The following is a 20,460-nucleotide window of genomic DNA, read 5'->3' as shown; positions in this document are numbered from 1 at the left end:
TACATTTACTCTAGTAAATTTAGGCCTACTTGAGTAACCTTTTGAAGTAATTGTACTTCAGCATATGGTGCTTCTACGTGGGTAATATTGTACGCAAGTATCTATTGAGTATAAAAAAATGTTACTCATTTCACAGTGAGCAAATCTAAGTGTCAAAAGCCATGCTGAAAACGATTTGCATTTCATGTACTTTTCTGGCATGTCCTTTAGAGATATTAAGATTTTTACATAATTTTATGTTTCCCCAAATTCATGTCACTACTGAATTGTAAGTCACTCTTATGCTCAGTTACTCAGTATTCAGTTCTAGCATTTAAAAAAAATCCTATTAAGACTTAATACAAACAATTTCATCCAAGTAAATTGTTTCATTAGTTTATCCACCATCTGATCTATGCATTTTGTTATTATGCACTTGTGTTACAAGAAGGGATTATTGAGATTTTCATTTTGTTAAAGTTACTTCGTTTCAGTGACATCAAGTCCACAATAATATCATTTCACGATATTTTCTTTTTTTTTTTTTACATTTTTATCATGACAGGCCTAGTAAACATCACAAATTCACAATCTTAAAAAAACTACAATACACATATCCATTTTTTAGTATTTATTGTAAATAACCAGTTTATTCGTTCTCCTCACTCCTGAGTCTGGCATTGGGGTTGGTGATCTTGATGGCCAGCTGAGCAGCTCTTTCAACAATTAACTTCCTGTTTTTGGAGGACACGTTGTGGGCGATCTCAGCGCAGTGAGTCCTACAAGAATGAACAAAGTTTGAGGACAAGCTACACAGATTTTAAGAACATTTGCAATCCTGTAGTGTACTTTCATCAAGTAGAATTCATTCACCAATAAAGTGTGTACTGTTTGAAGAGTTTCACGGCCAATTAGTCATATAACCCAAAAAAGTTTGTTCTAGGATTGGGGCTAGTTCGTTATTAAAATTACCCAATGACTTGGTTTGCAGCACATCAATTTGTAACATTTAAACAATGTTTTTACAAACTTGACTTTAGTCTTGCTGTAAATGTTTTACTCAATTCATAGTAAGGTTGTAAACCATGAAATGCCAAATCTAACCATTAATCTTTAGAGTAGGACTGCACAATGCAACACAAATATTGCATCACAATACTAGTTGATGCAATATCTGTACATGTAAGAAGCCACAAAACCCCACAAGTTTTATATCAGACTAAGCTTGATAATTTTTTGCCTAAAAAAAAATTAATCCTAAAGCTTATTATTGTGCAAAAGATGATTTTTGGTCAAAATTTCTAGTTCAATTTTCACATGGTTTTGGTCCAGGTTTTGTTTTTTGAAGACTTGTTTTGGCACAATCTGAACATGTTAAAATACTTTCATAAAATACTGCATTGTAGTAGCAAGTTTTCACCCATATCAAGTTTTTTCAAATATTGTGCTGCCCTACTGGAGACCTTTTACCAAAATTATTAAAATTAAACTTACTTAAAAGAGGAGCTCTAATCTCATTTATTTGAATTTGTCAAATAATTTTTTTATTGATGAGAAAAACATGTCAGTCTTTGCTTTAGATCGATGAAGTTAACGAGAGACACGGGCCACTAGCAAAATCACAGTGACCTCTGTAGCTGATTTAGACTCAAGTTGGCCTCATGCACCGTCTCTTGCCAACTTTCAGATTTGGTTTTATTGTCCAGTTAAAATTAAAATCACGGCAATATTCTCACATTTGTATGAATTATATCACATATACATTGACCCCTTAACCGTGCGCATGTTCTCCTGTTCAGCTTTATCCAAACGTAAAAAGCTCCTTGCCTGGAGTTTATCTATAGACCAGAGTAACACCTCATTTGAAAGCTAAGACCTACAAAGCCATGTTATCACTTCATTCTCAATTTTTCATTGCGTACGTTGCTTTTGTCGCATTTTCATCCTCGTTTCAATCAAAATTTTGGCCTCGTTCTTGTCATTTTTTTTGTCGCTACTTTTTTTTTTTTACTTTAAGATTTGGGTAAATCCAAACTGGAGAAAACATGCTCGGTTCAGGGGGGTTAAGAGGTTAAGTTCAGATCTTTGTGGGCTTTCCAATCAGTCCACTGACATGAACTGTTTGGTGATATGGTCAACAGCTTCATAAGAAAATCCTTACTTGTTGCTCATCATGAGGACCTCGAGCTCTTTGATGTTGTGGACCAAGAACTTCTTAAAGCCAGTTGGCAGCATGTACTTTGTCTTCTTGTTGCTACCATAACCAATATTCGGCATCAACATCTGCCCCTTGAACCGCCTGCGCACCCTGTTGTCGATACCTCTGGGCTTACGCCAGTTTTTCTGTTCAGAGACACATGGGAGTCATTTTCCAGACAACAAATTGCATCATCACCATAAAAATCTATCATTTTCTTACCGCAATCTTGACATATCGGTCAGACTGATGACGGATGAACTTCTTTGTCCTCTTTTTGACTATCTTGGGCTTGGTGAGGGGCCTGATGGCTGCCATGGTGACTAGAAAAAAAATAAAACAATGTCATTATTTATGTCAATAACTGCACATTTCCTTAGCATGCACTGCCAAATGTGGATTTCACACAAATTGAGTAAAATAGAAGCTTGGGTCCTCTAGCGTATACTATTTTATCATTTAGCATTTGTGCGTCCAGCAAAACAACTGGAAAACTGAAAGTTGTACCACTGTTGCCTCTTGATTCTAGCCTGTAGCAGGTTTCCATTTACACATTAGCTAGTTTAGTTAGCAACACAACGACTACAAGACACCGTGCTGACTCTCCGCCGATGTAAGCTACAGATTATTCAGGCTATAATTTATAAAAAGGAAAATATGTCAACGGACTGCGACGTTCATTAATGGGGAAAGTCTCAATGAGGGCTTTTACAAATACGATCACATTTCGTTGCACGACTGGGACAGCCGACCAGCGGAGCGCAATGATAGCTCAATCCTTTCTTATTGGGATGTTTCTATAAATATGGACATCATTTTTGTATTCTCATTAACAACGGATATGTGTTTCTTATTTTCTGCAATGGGATGACAACACAAAGTGATATTTTATGAGGATTACAACAGATTCAAGCTACTCACCCGCCGATGTAAATCCAAAAGGACTTTTCACAACAGCGGAAGGAAAGAAAAGGACTTCCGGAGCGGCACAGGGGCTTATGGGTAATGTAGTCGTACATCACACATCGTCATTTTTACTCAAAAATATTAAAACTTTGATTGATACCAGTGAAGTGAGATATTTAGTGTTGATATTTATTTATTCGGGAGTCAAAAATAGCTTTACATAGTTGTGCTGCGACGCTTTCAATCAGACTTTAAACTTAAAACGCCTATTTTTAGTGCGCACTTCCTCCGTATGAGATGAGGCAAAGGTTGATCGGTTAGTGTAAGTCAAATGTTTTATTTCGTTTTCCTGTCACAAGACAAAAGGGGTAGTGACTGGTTGCAGGGGGTGGAGTAGGATAAAAGCACTGGCTGATATACACAATATTTTAGTTTCAGCGGTGAATCTCACGAACTTTTCTTCCTTTTTTCTCTCACTGCAGGTTCCTTTCGCTGCAAAATCGGATGGAAAACAAGCCATTTATGAGGTGAGCAGCACTGATGGAGTTTTTCTTGTTTTTGGAAGATAGAAATTAAAGTTTTCCCATCTCCCCGTTTTTTTTAGTCATAATAGAACCTACGGGTTGGCTAACCCGGGCTATGTGGCCACAGCGGAGTCAGCTCCAGGTAAGATACCACTATTGAAACATGTTCAAGTAGAACTTTGTATTGGCACACTTCCGTAAGTGCTGTCAAGTGACGTCAGAAGTTTACTTGAATCTCAACTATGCGAGGATCCAGCCCACATAACTATTGTGCACTGCAGTCTGTCTTGGCGATCGTGGGAGTTTACTAGGTCTATAATTTCATATTTCTTCAGTTTATTGGTTGAACGGATAACACAGAGAAGATATAAGGTAGGCTCTACTAAACGCTCGGTTGATATGTTAAGATCACAAAACGTTGTCTTTGGTCTTAGTCTATGAATGCGTTGAGATCAGATGAAAACAAAGATAGATCTTACTCTATTTTATTGCCACGTTCACAGAGATGACAGTTTTTATGACAATGTGGGGAACTTCTGGTCTATGAACTTTTTTTGAACTGGTTCTTCTGGTTTGTTTCAGCAATGTTTGCCCCGCCTGCCCAGCCTGCCCCGGACAACTCTGGTCCCAGTGCTCCACCAGCCGGCATGTTTGACAGTATGCCTGGCTATGAGGGCACTATAGCTGGAGATGGAGGTATAGTCTATCCAGTCTCACAAACACAGTTCTACTGTGGTTATTTTCACAAGCTATGGCCTCTGACAAATACATAGGCCTATAGGTGCAGTGGTAGTCACACCCTCACATGGTTGTCAGGAGCACCGGGAAATTTCTGTTTAAACATGCTGCTGAACACTGTGTCAACAAGATTTACAAATTAAGGATGTATTGTATGTATGAGTCATATGAAGTAGTCACAAATATATAAATTTGCTATAGGTGGATTTCTACCACCTCCTATGCCTACCAGCCCTGTGCAGCCTCCGCAGCCTGGAGCAGAGCTACCACACTGGAAGTAAGTGAGATGTAATTAGCAGGATGTTGCAACACTTAATGAGCACACATCCTTGTATGCAATAGATCATTGGTGTAGCTTATTTTTATAATTGTGTTTTTATTTATTTTCTAAACAAATAGTATCCCATCCATTTCTGAAGACACAGCCCGGGAAGCTTTTAAACTGTTTGCATCGAGTAAATGCTGTTACAGTGCAGCACCTGCAAAAGATGGAGTCATCACTGCCATGGAGGCCTTCAATACATACAGAGTAAGAGAGGAGATCACACATTTACGGCAATGCTGTAATAATGTATTTATTTAGTTCTACAGCGCTCTTCCAGACACTCAAAGTCAATTTAAAATTTCCCTTGATGGTTATGTCGTAAGTCACTAAGCTACACACTCTCACATACCATGTTAGTGTTAATCCCAAATGGATCCATACCATAGTTGTGAGCATTGACCCAAGATAGACAATAAAATACAAAAAAGTGTCAAGGTCTGTGATCAAAACTTCGTCCAGAAATAAATCTTGAAGTTTTGTGTGTGGTCAGGCTTAAATAAAAATCAATAACTTTATAGCAAATGTGGCTTTAACTCCATATACCGGCAATAGCACACAAACGCAACTCTCATGTCAATCATTTTTCGTGTCCCACATTACCTCACACTTTTATTATTCTTCCACACCTCATTTTATATATAAAGTATGTATTTTGTTGTAAGTAGTTTCCTTTGAAGTCTAAGTGAAAGTCGTTTTTGGATAAGCACTAACATCTTTGTGTGTGTTTTACAGTACAGATTGGAAACTTTCACTGAATCAAGATCTACACAGTGGGCACATGTGCCATATCATGGTATATTTTTATCTGGTGTTTGTGGTCATTCTCTATAGGGATTAGAGGGAGCATAACTTGTTAAATGTTATTTGTTCAGGGCAGCCAGTTGATGCTTACTCCCAACCACCTCCAGGACCTTGGGATATTCCTGCACCAGCTCCCAATTTTTTCCAGGATTCCAAACAAGTCATCAAGGTTCCGTACACCTCATCTGTAAAGGTACATACTTTTAATTTTATTATGTTTGACAGGCAATTAATATGTCCAACTGAGATAATATTCTTTTATGGATTTCAGAACTGCCATGTTTGTGTTGGCATGGGACGAAAACCTTGCAAAGATTGTGCTGGCAGTGGTAATGTAAGTACTTTGAGTGGTGTAACAGTGTTTAACATCATTCGATTTTTTACTCGCCTTATTATTCATTCAATAGAAAGTTTGCTGGGTGTGCAATGGAAGCGGATTTCGCCATGGAAATGATCGATGCCTTACCTGCAGTGGAAGAGGCCGGGACAAGTTTAGTGAATTAAAAAAACAATCTTTATTTCTACAGGCTGTTGATCCAATATATATGTTTAAGAATATGTTTTTATTCACATTTATGTAGTTGCCAGCACTGCCATGGACAAGGATCAACACAGTGTTCAACATGCCATGGGAAACAGCAGCTTCTCGTTTACATCAACCTCACTATTAAATGGTGATAGTTTTAGTTACATTTTATTATCATCATTATTATCATTCATACACACTGTCTGTCAAAAAAAAAAAAAAAAAAAACGCAGTGCAATGTTTTGTGCCCAAAGAAAGAGGTTCGTTGACTTCTTGATTACACTGAATGGCCAAGTCAAACAAAAAGGCAAACTCAAACATGTTGCTGTGATTATGACAAACATGGAACACCTTGGTCATTCAGTGGATGTATTAGCCTATTCTGACCTCTTTCTTTGAGCACATAACACAACTTTTATGTTTTTTAATAATAATAATACTAACTCTAATGTGTATGTGTTTAGGACCAACAATTCCAATGATTATGTTGTTGAACAATCAAGTGGACTTCAGATTTCTAACTTAAGTAAAGTGACTGGCAAGGAGCTCTTCAGAGACTCGCAATACATGGTAAAAATAAGTATTATTATTCACGTTTTTGCATTAAATTAGCTTCAATCTGTCTATTCTTTTGTGAAATTATTTTTAATATTATTTTAAAGAATTGGACACATGCTATACTTCATGCAGCATTTTTGAGGAATATATTAGTAACTCTTTTACTAAAAATCTCGCTTCTTCAGGTGTACCCGGTGATGGGGTTTCCTGATGGATCTGTGGTCAGTGCTTCACAGCGTCTTGTCAGTGAACACGTGAGCAGGTTCTCTCAAACAGCACGTATCCTGCAACAAGTAACTGCCTTCTTAGAACTCTGCGTAATTTAATGTTTGTACAGGGTGTGACATGCACTCATGATTTTGGCTTCTTTACCAACAGCGGCAAACCATTGAACTGATTCCTGTGACCAAGGTGACCTACTCCTGGAAAGGGAAACCCAGCATTTACTTTGTATATGGGAATGAATTTAACGTTCATACAGATGATTACCCTGCTACCTGTTGCTGTTCTGTTATGTGAGGTAAAAGTACTGCCTTTACCAAATGTATCACACGTTTACTGATGAAAACTGATGAAAATGCAGACTAATTATTATATTATATATATTTTCTTATACAAATCAACTTATTGACTTCAATATGCACTCACGGCCTGCACTATGCCTGCTTTGTGATATTTTACACCGATCATTACCAATTTGTTACAGCATGCATTTATATTATAATGTGTATTCACAACGCCAGCTTTGTGTAATTTATAACACAATTATATTTTTGTTTTGTTTTTTTCGTTTATATGTTTTGTATCTCAAGTTAAACATTTGTTATTTCCTTCCATGATTATCTTTATACAGTTAAATCTGAAATATAATGCGTGAACATTTTACATTGCAATAAATGAAAAATATAATTAAAAAAACTACACATTTCTTCGTGTCACTTTTCGTCATCTTCAATGGACCGTCGCAGATAAAGCGACGCGGATAACGTGTTCGCCGCAATGATAATAAAACATACATATAAAGCTACAAAATACTGCTTACGAGGATCAGACGAGACGTGTGCCTTTCATTTCTACTCACCCATCACAAAGGGACCACACTGGTTCTGACACTGGTGGATTTTCTCTGTTTTTACGAAACCGAAGGCTAGGTGAGCGGAACAACGAGGAAAAGTTAGCATCTTGGCTAGCTGGCAAAAGCTATATTTTCTTTTTTTCTTTTTATGAATTCGTGTTTTCTGAACATACATTACAATCTGGCACTGTCGATTGTAAAACTTGAATTAGTCGAACAAGGTCGGTGTAGAATTAAAAACTGAGTATTCCCACAAAAAATATACTTGCAGCTTGTGACTAGTCACTAGCCTGATGCTAACAACATTAGCTTCCTTGTTGCCTCCAATGTAACAAGATGTTCTGCAACAGGCAAAACTTGTAATTTGAGGGAAGAACTCTTTGCATGCAGGGATTACGCCTTTGTTGCCAATTTAATTGTTTAAAAATATTTTGTACACTGTATTACCTACTATCTTTCTGCATGGCATGTTTGACAAGTAGTGGCTCTGTAGACTGGAGTTTATTGAACTGACTGCACTTTCCCCCCCCAAATCCACAGTTGTACACAGTTAATACGGTTAGGTATTTTAAAGGTGCCTCAACACAACAAATAAATTACTTTTGACTTGTGCTCAATGTTCATAGGTTGTGCCATGGCCACAGCATCTGCTACTGTGGACTCTAAGGCAGAGCTCACTTCACTGTTAGAACAATGGGAAAAAGAGCAACAGGGTGCCACTCAAGAACTGGTGAACATATTGACAAAGTGTGTACATTTACTATAGCATTAATTTAAAATTAAACTTGATAAACTTCATATGTCTCTGCTTTCTCTGCCTGTACAGAATTTCTGAGCTGGTGGAGAAAGAGACAGAGGAGTACCACAAAGCAGACCCAGACCCATTTGACGACCGGCATCCTGGTAAAAATATCACAACTGTATTTAAATTACCCCTGAACGCAGGGATTTTGTTTTTGACATTTCTTGTTTGACCACTAGGGAGAGCTGATCCAGAATGTGTGTTGGGGCACTTGCTGAAAATTTTATTCAAGAATGATGACTTTATGAACACTGTACGGAGTCATACAAATCCAAAACAAGTATTGTGTTAATAATGTAACTGATAAATATATGTTTTCCCCTTATAGCTGGTAAATAGTTATGTGATGACTAGCAGAGAATTTTCCCTTAATTCCGCGGCATGTCGCTTACTTCAAAACATCATGCCTGGCTTAGAAACAGCAGTGGTCTTTCAAGAAAAGGTTAGTGTAAATATTGTGAACATTTTTTTGAGCCATTTAGTTAGACTCCTTATATTCTGCACATCACAGCTAATTTGCCATGTTTACTCCAGGAGGGGATAGTTGAAAAGCTATTTAAATGGGCTCAAGAAGCAGAGCAGCCCCTTAGGATCTATGCCACAGGTTTGTTGGCTGGTGCAATGGAGAATCAAGATATTGCTGCCAACTACAGAGAGGAGAACTCTATTTTGGTTTGTATTATATACTACATCAATGCAATTGTGTACCTTTGTTTGTGTGTATCTAGTATTTTCAATTACCCTTCATAAAGCTAGTGTTGCTTGAAATTGTTGCTTTTAATGGCCTTGATTATTTAACCAGGTACCTCTGATGCTGCACCGTCTGCGAGAACTTCAGGACAAAATCATTGAGATCAAACGTCCCAGCCCAAGGAAAACCTTAAGCGGATCTTTGCTGCCTCTGGATGAGGAGGCTGTCGATGTAAACTTTGAAGAGAGACCGTTTACACCAGGCAGAAATGGGGCTGAAAAGGAGCTGAGAGACCTAGACCAGGATTGTGAAAAGACGTTTTCCCCCACTGAGCATGAAAATGAGCTGTCTTTTCGTATTAGCTCTCACCACAGGACCAACATTCGCCCAAGCTCTGTTGTTAAAACCATGATGAAACCCATGGCTGCTCCAGAATCACTCTCTCAACAGTCTGATGGAGGCAGCTTCCTAAAAAGAAAAACAGAAAGGGATATTTGCAGGTTGTCAAAACAGAAGCTTAATTTCTCATTACCAGAACCAGAAAAAACCTTCAGTGAGCTCTCAAATAGCAGCTGGTCAGAGATGAGCCCCTGGGTCATTGGCAACAACTACAACCTTTACCCTTTGACCCCAGAGATTGAGCAAAGACTCATCCTTCAGTATCTCACACCTTTGGGCGAGTATCAAGAGGTAGGTGTATTTACATTTAATAGTATTTGAGCTTATTTTGGTGATTGAATAAATACATTTTTTGATTGGTCACATCAAAACTATTTAAATACTCAACTGTACAATGTTTCAACAAAAAGGATTCAGCTGCTGCAGCCATCCTGCTTATATTACCCTCTTTATTGTCATTGACCAGTAGATGTCAGTGTGTATCAAATTATTACATATCATTAGCCACATAGCATAATTGCCAAAGTCATTTTGTATTGTTACAGTGGCAATTGTACAATTGTTGCAACGTCTTTTTACATTTTTTCCAAAAACAAAACAAAAGTGAGTTAGGCAACTGTGCTATGTGGCTAACGATATAATCTTAATACCAATAGTTTTGTTATTTTTTCTATCTATGTTTTTCTACAGTAGTGATTCTTACATTCAATTCATCATGACAAATTCTTAAAGCTGCTTTTTCCCCCCATACATTTTATTACAGTTGTTAGCCGTGTTTATGCAGATGGGAGCTCGTGAACTTCTCATGCATTACATGGATCTAAAGCAGACTAATGATGTACAGCTAACTTTTGAGGCCCTGAAGGTATAACACCACCACATTACTATTAACAGCCCTGTTTTAAAAGAAGAAATGTCTTTATTTCTGTATGACGTTTGTCCACAGTATCTTGCTTCACTTCTTCTCCACAAGAAGTTTGCGGCTGAGTTTGTGGCGCATGGTGGAGTCCAGAAGTTGCTGGAAATTCCCAGACCATCAATGGCCGCAACTGGAGTGTCTCTATGTCTCTACTATCTTGCCTATAATCAAGATGCAATGGAAAGGGTATGCAACATGCAAAACTTTTAATATATTGTCAGCGCCTTTAAGACGTACAATCAGGCCTGTCACGATAACAAATGTGAAGTTCGATATATTGAGGCAGGGAAGCATCGTGATAAACAATGTTATTGACTCTATTGATACTAGATACTGTCAACTCTCAGGCATAAAAATGACAGTAAACCTTTGTTCTAAAAGTGCGGAATCATAACTTAAAATACCACACAAGCTGCAATAATCATAACATATATGTAACTTCATTTTTTAAAGAAGAAATGTACAATTGTCTGTTTTCACTTGTATAACATAATTACATTACTTCTGCCTTTTGATGGTTTGAAAGCTCACTTTTGTATCTTGTTTTATCTTAAGGTGTGCATGTTACCTGAATCCATCCTGTCAGATGTGGTTGGCTACACACTGTGGCTGCTGGAATGCTCACATGCGTCCGGTTGCTGTCATGCTACGATGTTTTTCTCTATATCCTTTTCTTTCCGCGCTGTCCTTGAGCTGTTTGACAAGCTAGATGGACTCCGGCGGCTAGTAAACCTGGTAGGAAAAATATAGTGAGCAAATGCCATTATTAAAAAAAAAAGGGTACTGTAATATAAATCATCTGTTTACAGATCAGCACGTTAGAGATCTTGAACCACGAGGACCAAGGAGCTCTGTTGAGTGATGACCAGATTTTCTCCAGCAGGCAGACAGCCAAGCACACCTGCATGGCTCTGCGCAGGTACTTTGAGGCCCATCTGGCCATCAAAGTCGAACATGTGAAGCAATCATTGCAACGCACAGAAGGAGGTGCCCCCATTCACTCTGCTCCATATTATAAGGTACAAGGTGATGGCTTATTAAAATGATTATGATGTGGCATTAGAGCAGTAAATTCTCAAACTGTGTTGTGTCCCACTCGTAATGCAGTGCTTTCTTTGATAGTGCCTTTTTTGTTTAAATGTGGCCTCATGTTTAGGTAAAAACATCAGTGAGTGTATTAATATTTAAAGTGTATTGAATTGCTGTAATGTTGTTTTCCAGGCTGTCAGCTACAGTCGTGAGCAGGTGGTTGAGATGATGGAGTTTCTGATAGAGTACGGTCCACTCAGACTGTACTGGGAACCAGCAGAGGTCTTCCACAAGTTGTCCTGTGTGCAGCTCCTCCTGCAGCTCATCTCTATTGCCTGTGACTGGAGAACATACTATGGCAGGTATGAGGTTCAAGCATCTAAGGTCATCATTTTGTACCACCTGCAGGTTGAATTTATGTGCATTAACTCTTATAGGAGTGACACAGTCCGTTATGCACTTGACATCCTGAGTATCCTCACAGTTGTACCAAAGACTCAGCTGCTGTTGTCAGAACCTGTCGCTGTGCTTGATGAGGGAGGTTCCACTGTTTCCACAATAGGTTGGTTCAGAAATAATATATTCTCTTTTACTGTTGTAGAGAAATACTGTCTAAATAAAGTATTACTAAATAAAACTGTCCATTTTTTCTTCTTTAGGAATGAGTATTGTCCTAGAAGTGGCAGAAGGAGAGATTTTTGTCAATGATGCCGAGATCCAGAAGTCAGCTCTGCAGGTGATCATCAACTGTGTATGTGCTCCAGACAAACGTGTATCCAGTATTGGGAAGTTTATCGCTGGGACGCCCCGCCGCCGCATGCCGCAGTCAACCAAAGCCAGTGAGAGTGTGCTCACCAAGATGTGGAATGTGGTGCAATCAAACAATGGCATCAAGGTATAAAAAGTTAAAGCTACCAGTAAATTATTTAGACATCTGTTTAGCATTCATGATTTAAAACAGTACATCTTCCATTAAAAGCATAACCTTTGTAAGTGCATTATCACCCGCCTTTTTATGTTACTGTAAAAGCTTCTATTTGTTAGGTATTGCTGTCTCTGCTGATGGTGAAGATGCCTATTACAGATGCTGATCAGATTCGAGCTCTGGCCTGTAAGGCCCTTGTGGGTCTGTCCCGCTCCAGCACGGTGAGACAGATCATCAGTAAGTTACCTCTGTTCAGCAGCGGACACATCCAGCAGCTGATGAAGGAGCCTATTCTTCAGGACAAACGCAGCGAACATGTTAAGTTTTGCAAATACGCTGCAGAGCTCATCGAAAGGATTTCTGGGAAACCTCTCCTCATCGGAACGGACGTGTCTCTGGCTTGGCTGCAGCGGGCAAGTGTCGTGGCTCAGTCCAGGATCTCATTTCCAGAGAAAGAGCTCCTGTTGCTCATTAGGAACCATCTTGTGGCCAAAGGTCTTAATGACACTGCTACTGTACTTTCTAAAGAGGCAGATTTACCTATGGTTTGCCTGTCTCATTCCTCACATCCAACGTCTGCTTTCCCCCCTGTCCCCACTGCTCCCTCCACCTCTGCACCTGTCACCACGCTGCCCCGAACCCCACGGATCGCTAACGGTGTCGGGCCACGACTGGTAAACCATCCCACACACTCATCCACGCCTGGATCAAGTCATTCCCAACCACGACCCAGTCCAGCTGCCCAGCCAACACCTGCTGCTGCTGCTGCTGCTGCTGCTGCTGCTGCTGCCACAGTCACCGCCGCTGCTGCTGCTGCCCTCCCTCAAACTGCTACTCCTCAGTGCAGTAACGGCTCCCCTGTAATCGGACGGATCTGTTTCTCACGTGAGCGGCAAACCATAAGCTGTAATACACTGGGCTGCAAGAAACAGCGAGTGCTCAGACAGAAATCAGACCACGGCGCCTTCAGTCAGAGCCCAGCAATGAAAAAACAGTTTGACAGGCATTTGCCCTCCCCACCTGTTTTGGACAGTATTATAACAGAGTATTTAAGGGAGCAGCATGCTCGATGTAAAAACCCCGTTGCCACCTGCCCGCCCTTTTCGCTCTTTACCCCCCACCAGTGTCCAGAGCCCAAACAGAGGCGCCAAGCACCAACTAACTTTACATCACGACACACGAGGAGAGTCATCTATCCTAAATACGGCGGCGTGGATGGAGGATGTTTTGACAGACATCTCATTTTCAGCAGGTTAGTAGGTCTTACTAGTTGCATGGATATAACAATGTACATGCTACATTTTTGTTATCATTTAATTTGATTTGTAAACCCATAGTTATTTATTAAACAAAAAAAAGGAAATGCCAAGAACATTCATGCCTAAAAAGACGGTTTATGATCAGTTTATTTGTACTAAACTACTTTGTGACACATTTGCACATAAATTATATCCAAAGACCAATGTGATAACTTGGGCTCTTGACATCTGTTCTGTATTTGTTTTTTCCCTCAGGTTTCGTCCAATCTCTGTGTTCAGAGAAGCAGAGGAGGACGAGAGTGGCTTTATGTGCTGTGCCTTTTCAGCTCGAGAGCGCTTTCTAATGCTCGGTACATGCACCGGACACCTCAAACTGTACAACGTGTTCACGGGGCAGGAGGAGGCCAGTTACAGCTGCCACAGTTCTGCCATCACCCACCTAGAGCCCTCTCGGGTCAGTTGCTGTTGTGGGAAAAAAAAAAAAAGAAAGAAATGGATGAGGAAACAAAACTTGGCTTGGAGTTATAACTAACTCACGATTTAATGATTGCAGGATGGCTCACTGCTTTTAACATCTGCCTCTTGGAGTTACCCACTGTCTGCACTGTGGGGGATGAAATCTGTGTTCATCATGAAGTAAGTTTTCTCACAAAAGATTGAGCATCATGTGTATCACAGCAGTAAGCGCTCAAAACCACTAACAAATAAAGCATTGGCAAGCAATTTGTATTGATTTGACGACTGTGTGAAAGCATCTCCAAAACGCAGCTCCCGAGGTATCAGTTATCCCTGGTCTTGACGCCAACCAATGAAAAGGAACAGGAACAGTGACAATGTATAGAGGGTTTGTGGTACTATGCTACACTTGCTCTGAATATTCTATGGATTGAAGATTGTTGGTTGTCATTAAGATGTTTGAGATGCGTCTTCTTTGCTTTGGACTGTTTTGGAAAAGAGTTTTACAGTGTCAGATCCAGGGTCTGAAGCGCAATGAGCATTTAATTATGCACACTAACTGCCTGGGGGCTGCAGTCTTCAGTTCACTCAGTTTCATTTATCTGTGCAGATTAACCAAGCAATAATGGCTCTAATTATTGATTCATGGGCGTTTTACAAAGTGCTTAAGTAATTATAAGGTTTAAAGCTTTTATTCGTATGGTGGCAGTAAGTTATTAAATGCTCAAATGTTTCTATCTTCAGGCATTCGTTCCCAGGAGATCACTATGTGGAGTTCAGTAAGCTCTCACAGGACCGGGTCATTGGCACAAAAGAACACATTGCAAGAGTAAGTACAAAGGCGACTTGGACATTCTAATTATAGTTGCATAAACGGTGTAAGAAAATAGACGATCTGGCTAAACTGTAGGTGTATTTATGTCCCTGATAAATGTACCAATCAATTTGAGCAAAGACTAAACCAAGTCTAAGCACAAACCCCTCTGGCTCTGCTGTAAAACAGATGTGGACATTGCATTGACCACGATTGCAATACTCTTGATGACGGCTTTTAACGAATACAGATATAACAGCCCTTTCTAATTGTTTCTTAGATTTATGACATTCAGACTGGGCAGGTGACTCTGACCCTGAATAACCCTGACCTCGCCAACAACTACAAGAGGAACTGTGCGACCTTTAACCCCACTGATGACTTGGTGCTGAATGATGGAGTCCTGTGGGACGTCCGATCGGCGCAGGCCATTCATAAGTTCGACAAGTTTAACATGAACATCAGTGGTGTGTTTCACCCCAACGGACAGGAGGTTATCATCAACACAGAGATTGTATCCTTGCATTCAGCCTCAGGTGCAGTTTATGTCAATACTGTCTCTCGCAGAATTGTGATAGTTTGGGATGCTGTACCATGTTTAAAACATTGTAGGTCTAACTAAACATGATATTAAAATTGGTTTTGGCTCCTACCAGATAAGAAATTTGTATTTGCTGGAAAAATTGGCGCAACGAAAAGGTTGTAGGTTGGTAGAATAATTCACCCAGTGTTCACCTGTATTGCATACTGTTGTTGTTCGCCCACTTTGTCAATTCAAATAAGATTAATGATGTATATCTTTTGTTTCATCAAGCTAGTCTTGCATGTCTTAAAAGTATTAAAAGCTAATATAGATAGTTTGAATTGTAAAAGCATGTTGTGATCCTTATCTGGAGTTCCAGTGGGATTTGAGAACCTTCCATCTCCTGCACACAGTTCCTGCTCTGGATCAGTGTAGGATCGTCTTCAACAATAACGGCACTGTCATCTATGGAGGTAAATGCAGAGACCTGTAAAACCTTAAACTCTTCACCTAAGCAAATGAGTATTTGTATGAATAGTATGAACAGGGCCTATAGAGGAGCATTTGTGGATACAGTCCCACATGGCCGTAGAGAGACATATGGTAGAGGGCTCAGATTTGGACTGGCCACAGAGACAACCAGCTGGCATCACACACATTCATAGGGAGAGGCGTAGATATGCCATAAAGGCTGCCTGACAAGGACCACTCGAACTTGCTCTGAGGCTATGGGCAATTCAACTTTTCTCTCATTCACTCACCAACTCTTTTTTTTTTTTTTTTTTTTTTTTTTTTTTTACAGCAATGTTGCAGGCGGATGATGAGGATGACATGATGGAGATGCAGATGAAGTCGCCCTTTGGCTCCTCCTTCAGGACCTTCAATGCCACAGACTACAAACCCATTGGTATTGAATTTTAAAACTCTTTAAGTGTCTTTAACTTTTTCGTTTTCGTTACTAAAGCACGGCTTATTTTTTTCCCCCCCAGCAACTATTGATGTGAAGAGGAATATTTTTGACCTTTGCACAGATACAAAGGATTGCTATCTCGCAGTGATTGAGGTAAAAAATATCCCATGATATCATTATAGAATACAACAAATACCATATTAGTGACTTTTAATGTGTTTTTTTTTTGCAGAATCAAGATTCAGTGAACACTGACACCGTCTGCAGACTTTATGAAGTTGGACGTCAAAGATTGGCAGAAGAAGAGGAGGATGAAGAAGATCAGGTACTTTTTAAATGTTGCCTCTTAACTAACTTAATGCTCTATCCACAATCATTATTTGATCATATTTTCCTCTACCATGCTTTTTTGACGTTCTTTTTCATCTTTTTTTGTGGCTTTTTATTGAGTTTTTGTCACATTTCTGCCACTTTTTTGTCCTTTTTGAAATGTTTTTGCTGACCTTTTTTTTTTTTGCATTTTTGTCACATTTTTGCTGCATTTTTGTTGCTCTTTTGTAGCTTTTTTGTAATGTTTTTACCCTCGTTTTCGTCTTGTTTTTGTCGCTATTTTGACACGTTTTTCAAGAAGCTTTTAGATTTTAGTGTAAAGCCAAACTGGAGAAAATGTGTTCACAATAATGCCAGACACCATTTCATTGATTTTGTATTAGGAATCGCGGGCAATTGGGTATTTTTCAAATACGCTGTTAAACTCTTGTGACGTCCTGCGTGAAAGAAAAAAAATGACACCAAAATGTGTCACCCATCATAGTAGTTTCCAATACCCACAAATATATACATAATTATTATATTTTTGTCCTATTGTAGTTTCAGTGGTATTGAAGTTTGAAGCTTTGCGATAGTGTTTAAAAATTAAGCTGAGTTTAGTGTCGCTCCTGTGAGTCAGCGTGAGTCTTCTCTTGGAAAAAAATTCGAACTCATCCCTTTTCTGTCTTTCCTTTGTGTTATTTGCTTTGTTTATGCTTCTATCAGGAGGATGAGGATCAGGAGGAGGATGATGACGATGATGAAGACTCTGATGATGACGTGGACACAGACCCTTTGATGGTGGAGCTGGAGGAGAATGCGGACGGGGCAGAGGATGACGAGGAGGACGGTGCAGAGGAGGAGTTCTCCCCCTCAGATGACGATGTGGAGCAACTCCTTGATGAAGATGCAGATGATGTTGGTGATGATGATGATGAAGATGATAACGATGACGATGATTCCGACAACGATGATGCGGATTTGGATGGAGACAACGGTGAGTGTTTCACATGTGGAACCTCGAAGTCCTCGTACATAATCAGCTAACTTGTTCTGTTAATTGTATGAAGAAGCTTTTCTTTTGGAAACCTGTTGCTATTGGCTGTGCAGGTCATTTTAACATACTCAATTTTCCACTTTTCCAGGTCATGGTGTCAAACTATAACATAAGTCGTACTTTATTACACAGTATGTTGTGGTCTACAACACTGACTTGGAAGCATAAGTTGCTTCAATATATTGCACTGGACAATACTAAAACTCTTTCATATGCTGGTTTGACCTCAGACTTGATCAAAACATACACACACACTACAATTTGAGGCTCTACCTGCTGAGCATATTTAGGTGCTTGTCGTGTCGTGAACTTGCACATTAATATGGTCTTGTGATACCCAGCCCACTTCACTTTTTGCTGTGCAGTCTTTGGGATAATTCACCACACATTGAATCTGTTTTGTCTTCTGTTCATAGACAGTTCAGACAACTCTGACCTTGAGGACGACATCATCCTTTCCCTGAATGAGTGAGGAGTATCAAGGAGTAAGAGCTTCCAGCAAGTGTCAAGATCCACACAGACCTTTTGAGGTGCATTTATGGTGAAAAAATTAGCAAAAAAGTCCAGGACAGACTGGTACTCTGCCAGATCCTACATGAGCACGCCCTTAAACTCGAGAAATATAGACCACACCATATTGCACAAACTGCTCCCTGTAGGTCAAAATGTGAGTATAAATGTGTAAACTCTACTTTTATAAACGAGAATTCACTTGAGTGGCGTGGTGAGGTGTGCACCCAGAGAATGTTTTATATTTTTACGACATACCTTTTTCATTCAAGACTTTTTTGGCAACACGTTAATGATGACAGTGGTGGTGTTTTTTTTGGTAATTGATGCGGTTCACTCTTATGTGACTTAACATGGCTTCATTACTATATAGTGCATTGAAAGAGGCAGCTAATGTGACACCTAATCCTTAAGATTCAGTGTCTTTTCAAATGCCAGTCACAGCAATGACACAAACACGTTTTATGCTAACGTACAGATACAGAACTTGCCTGGTCAATCTGAATGGTCTTACAATAAAACTCTCATAGACTGTGTAAACTACATTAAAGACTTGGACAACATTTAGCTTTAGTACATCCCGCAGTACAAACATTGTGTCTTGGCATCAACATACTTTCAATCCAGACACATACCGGTAGTTAAAACCTCTTGTAATAGAACGTTTAACAAACAATACCAATCACAAGCCATGATTTCTAAAATTCTGAAAAGAATTTGACGCAAAAGGAAGAATGACTTCAGTTTCCCCAAACAGAAAAGAATCGAGGAGTTGCTTAAAAGCCTTGCATCTGTTTCTTTTTCTCTTGTACTGGATTTAGCCAAAATATTTTACTTATTTCTTACCTGCGTTAAGTTTCTTGAGACTACTCATGTACAGCTTGTATGTATAGAAAGTATTTTTACTATAAATAAACTTTAAAAAATCTCCTGTTGTAATTCTTATAATACTGATTGTTGCGAAATAATGATCCCAATAGAGCTTTTTATCCTGTGTTACTGAAAACAGAAGAGTGGGAAAAGGCCCATAGATTTTTGTTTTGTGGGCAGTTGATTGATGAGTTGGTTGGACTTGGTTCTTATCACCTCCTCTGCTGCCTCTTATTGTCTACTGGCATTGAGAGTGTTCAAACTGATAGCAGCTCTCTATGCCTCATTCTTTCCCTTCTGCAGCAGCCAAGCAACGTCAAAATGTAGTCAGCAGAATAGACACTGCTCTGTTGTCTTCCCGTTGGCAAATTTGCTGCAATTTACTGGACATGTTTCTGATTTGAGATTTTCCTGCTTGTATTTGGTTCATAATGACATTAACATGCGCTGTACCCCTCCATCTTTATGTATGTGATTGGAAAATCGCCCACAATGTTCCACTTGAACTAATAGACAGATGGGAGTCAGTCACAGTGCTGCTATGATGGAGAGAAACTACCCTGCTGAATGCTGCCCTCCCTCCCACACTACATCAAATACTAAACGCTGTTCTCAAAATTGCTGTTTTTGCTTGTCTATTACATAATGCTTGTGATACAAGACAGCCAAAAACACAAAATGCTAATGAGTCTTCATGGCACTATAAAGATTGTAAAACGTTCAACTGTCCCTTTCAGAGGTGTCTCTCTCAGTTACCTTCAAGTTCCTTTTTAATACATTCATAAATCTTCTCTTTAGTCTTCCACGAGGCCTCCTGTCTGTCTGGTAGCTTCAACCAGCTCACTCTGTGCATGTCTATACATTCTCAATATAGCCTCATAATCGTATCTCCCTATAGCCTCCTTCTAATCCTCTCCACCCTTCTCATGACTCCCAAAGAGAGCTTCAACATCTTCTGCCTTGCCACCTCCTGTGCCACCTTGTCCAACCCATATGTCAATCATCTTGATGGCGTGGGCAACTTTTAAGTGTCTTATTTATTCGGCTGCACTTTAGTGGGATTATCTTGTAAAATGACCGTAAGAGACAAGTTGTGCAGTAAGTCCTGTCCACACCTCGGCTCTGTGGCTTAGTAACAAGCCGTAGGAGTGATGATGAAGCATAAGTCATGGGTGAGTAAAATGACATCTACATGGTGGCTTTTAAGTTAAGTGAATGACAATTCTTTCCCTGCTTGTGGCTTTTGGTGGTCTAAGGGATACATGTTTAATTTACGGCCTGGCCCTATACAAAGGGTAAATTGACCCTTCTCATCAATAGGATCATGGTTGCAAAGAATTAGGTCCATGACTCTGTGA

The 20,460-nt window shown here is 39.5% G+C and overlaps 3 protein-coding genes across 4 annotated transcripts; 2 read left to right on the top strand and 1 right to left on the bottom strand.

The window, feature by feature from the left end:
* Positions 1–599: 599 nt before the first annotated feature.
* On the bottom strand, positions 600–3,222 carry rpl32 (ribosomal protein L32). Its single transcript, XM_079557924.1, has 4 exons — positions 3,098–3,222; positions 2,399–2,499; positions 2,141–2,322; positions 600–758 (listed from the first exon to the last, which is right to left on the bottom strand). Exons 2-4 carry the CDS (start codon positions 2,492–2,494, stop codon positions 629–631), a joined length of 408 nt encoding a protein of 135 aa, XP_079414050.1. The 5' UTR covers positions 2,495–2,499; positions 3,098–3,222; the 3' UTR covers positions 600–628.
* A 468-nt stretch (positions 3,223–3,690) lies between these two features.
* ssuh2rs1 (ssu-2 homolog, related sequence 1) lies at positions 3,691–7,141 on the top strand. Of its 2 annotated transcripts, none has more exons than XM_079559092.1 (12): positions 3,691–3,748; positions 4,189–4,302; positions 4,546–4,621; positions 4,744–4,873; positions 5,402–5,462; positions 5,542–5,663; positions 5,742–5,804; positions 5,878–5,960; positions 6,052–6,144; positions 6,461–6,566; positions 6,740–6,847; positions 6,933–7,141. In XM_079559092.1, exons 2-12 carry the CDS (start codon positions 4,191–4,193, stop codon positions 7,071–7,073), a joined length of 1,095 nt encoding a protein of 364 aa, XP_079415218.1. In that variant the 5' UTR covers positions 3,691–3,748; positions 4,189–4,190; the 3' UTR covers positions 7,074–7,141. The 2 variants fall into 2 exon arrangements, with proteins under 2 accessions (XP_079415218.1, XP_079415219.1); XM_079559093.1 differs by lacking the exon at positions 3,691–3,748 and adding an exon at positions 3,786–3,978.
* Positions 7,142–7,518: 377 nt separating this feature from the next.
* dcaf1 (ddb1 and cul4 associated factor 1) lies at positions 7,519–19,096 on the top strand. Its single transcript, XM_079558945.1, has 25 exons — positions 7,519–7,705; positions 8,256–8,376; positions 8,456–8,532; positions 8,611–8,684; positions 8,760–8,873; positions 8,966–9,103; positions 9,234–9,812; positions 10,285–10,386; positions 10,468–10,626; positions 10,996–11,175; positions 11,250–11,459; positions 11,662–11,831; positions 11,907–12,031; positions 12,129–12,364; positions 12,514–13,646; positions 13,909–14,107; positions 14,207–14,289; positions 14,854–14,938; positions 15,204–15,437; positions 15,826–15,919; positions 16,249–16,353; positions 16,436–16,509; positions 16,589–16,681; positions 17,392–17,662; positions 18,139–19,096. Exons 2-25 carry the CDS (start codon positions 8,264–8,266, stop codon positions 18,192–18,194), a joined length of 4,704 nt encoding a protein of 1,567 aa, XP_079415071.1. The 5' UTR covers positions 7,519–7,705; positions 8,256–8,263; the 3' UTR covers positions 18,195–19,096.
* Positions 19,097–20,460: the final 1,364 nt, after the last annotated feature.

This window comes from Gobius niger (genome assembly GCF_951799975.1).
Source record: "Gobius niger genome assembly, chromosome: 6".
NCBI lineage: Eukaryota > Metazoa > Chordata > Actinopteri > Gobiiformes > Gobiidae > Gobius > Gobius niger.
This window is presented reverse-complemented; position numbering and strand designations above follow the sequence as displayed.

What these genes read in the sequence shown, in the direction of transcription:
- rpl32 (XM_079557924.1), bottom strand. Translation starts at nt 2,494, where the DNA reads ATGGCAGCCATCAGGCCCCTCACCAAGCCCAAGATAGTCAAAAAGAGG. An exon ending in ACCGATATGTCAAGATTGCG is followed by an intron (nt 2,323 to 2,398) that starts GTAAGAAAATGA and finishes GTCTCTGAACAG; the next exon opens with AAAAACTGGCGTAAGCCCAG. An exon ending in GTCCTCATGATGAGCAACAA is followed by an intron (nt 759 to 2,140) that starts GTAAGGATTTTC and finishes TCATTCTTGTAG; the next exon opens with GACTCACTGCGCTGAGATCG.
- ssuh2rs1 (XM_079559092.1), top strand. Translation starts at nt 4,191, where the DNA reads ATGTTTGCCCCGCCTGCCCAGCCTGCCCCGGACAACTCTGGTCCCAGT. An exon ending in GCAGAGCTACCACACTGGAA is followed by an intron (nt 4,622 to 4,743) that starts GTAAGTGAGATG and finishes CTAAACAAATAG; the next exon opens with TATCCCATCCATTTCTGAAG. An exon ending in AGGCCTTCAATACATACAGA is followed by an intron (nt 4,874 to 5,401) that starts GTAAGAGAGGAG and finishes TGTGTTTTACAG; the next exon opens with TACAGATTGGAAACTTTCAC.
- dcaf1 (XM_079558945.1), top strand. Translation starts at nt 8,264, where the DNA reads ATGGCCACAGCATCTGCTACTGTGGACTCTAAGGCAGAGCTCACTTCA. An exon ending in AATCAAACAATGGCATCAAG is followed by an intron (nt 12,365 to 12,513) that starts GTATAAAAAGTT and finishes TCTATTTGTTAG; the next exon opens with GTATTGCTGTCTCTGCTGAT. An exon ending in TTATCATCAACACAGAGATT is followed by an intron (nt 15,438 to 15,825) that starts GTATCCTTGCAT and finishes CTGGAGTTCCAG; the next exon opens with TGGGATTTGAGAACCTTCCA.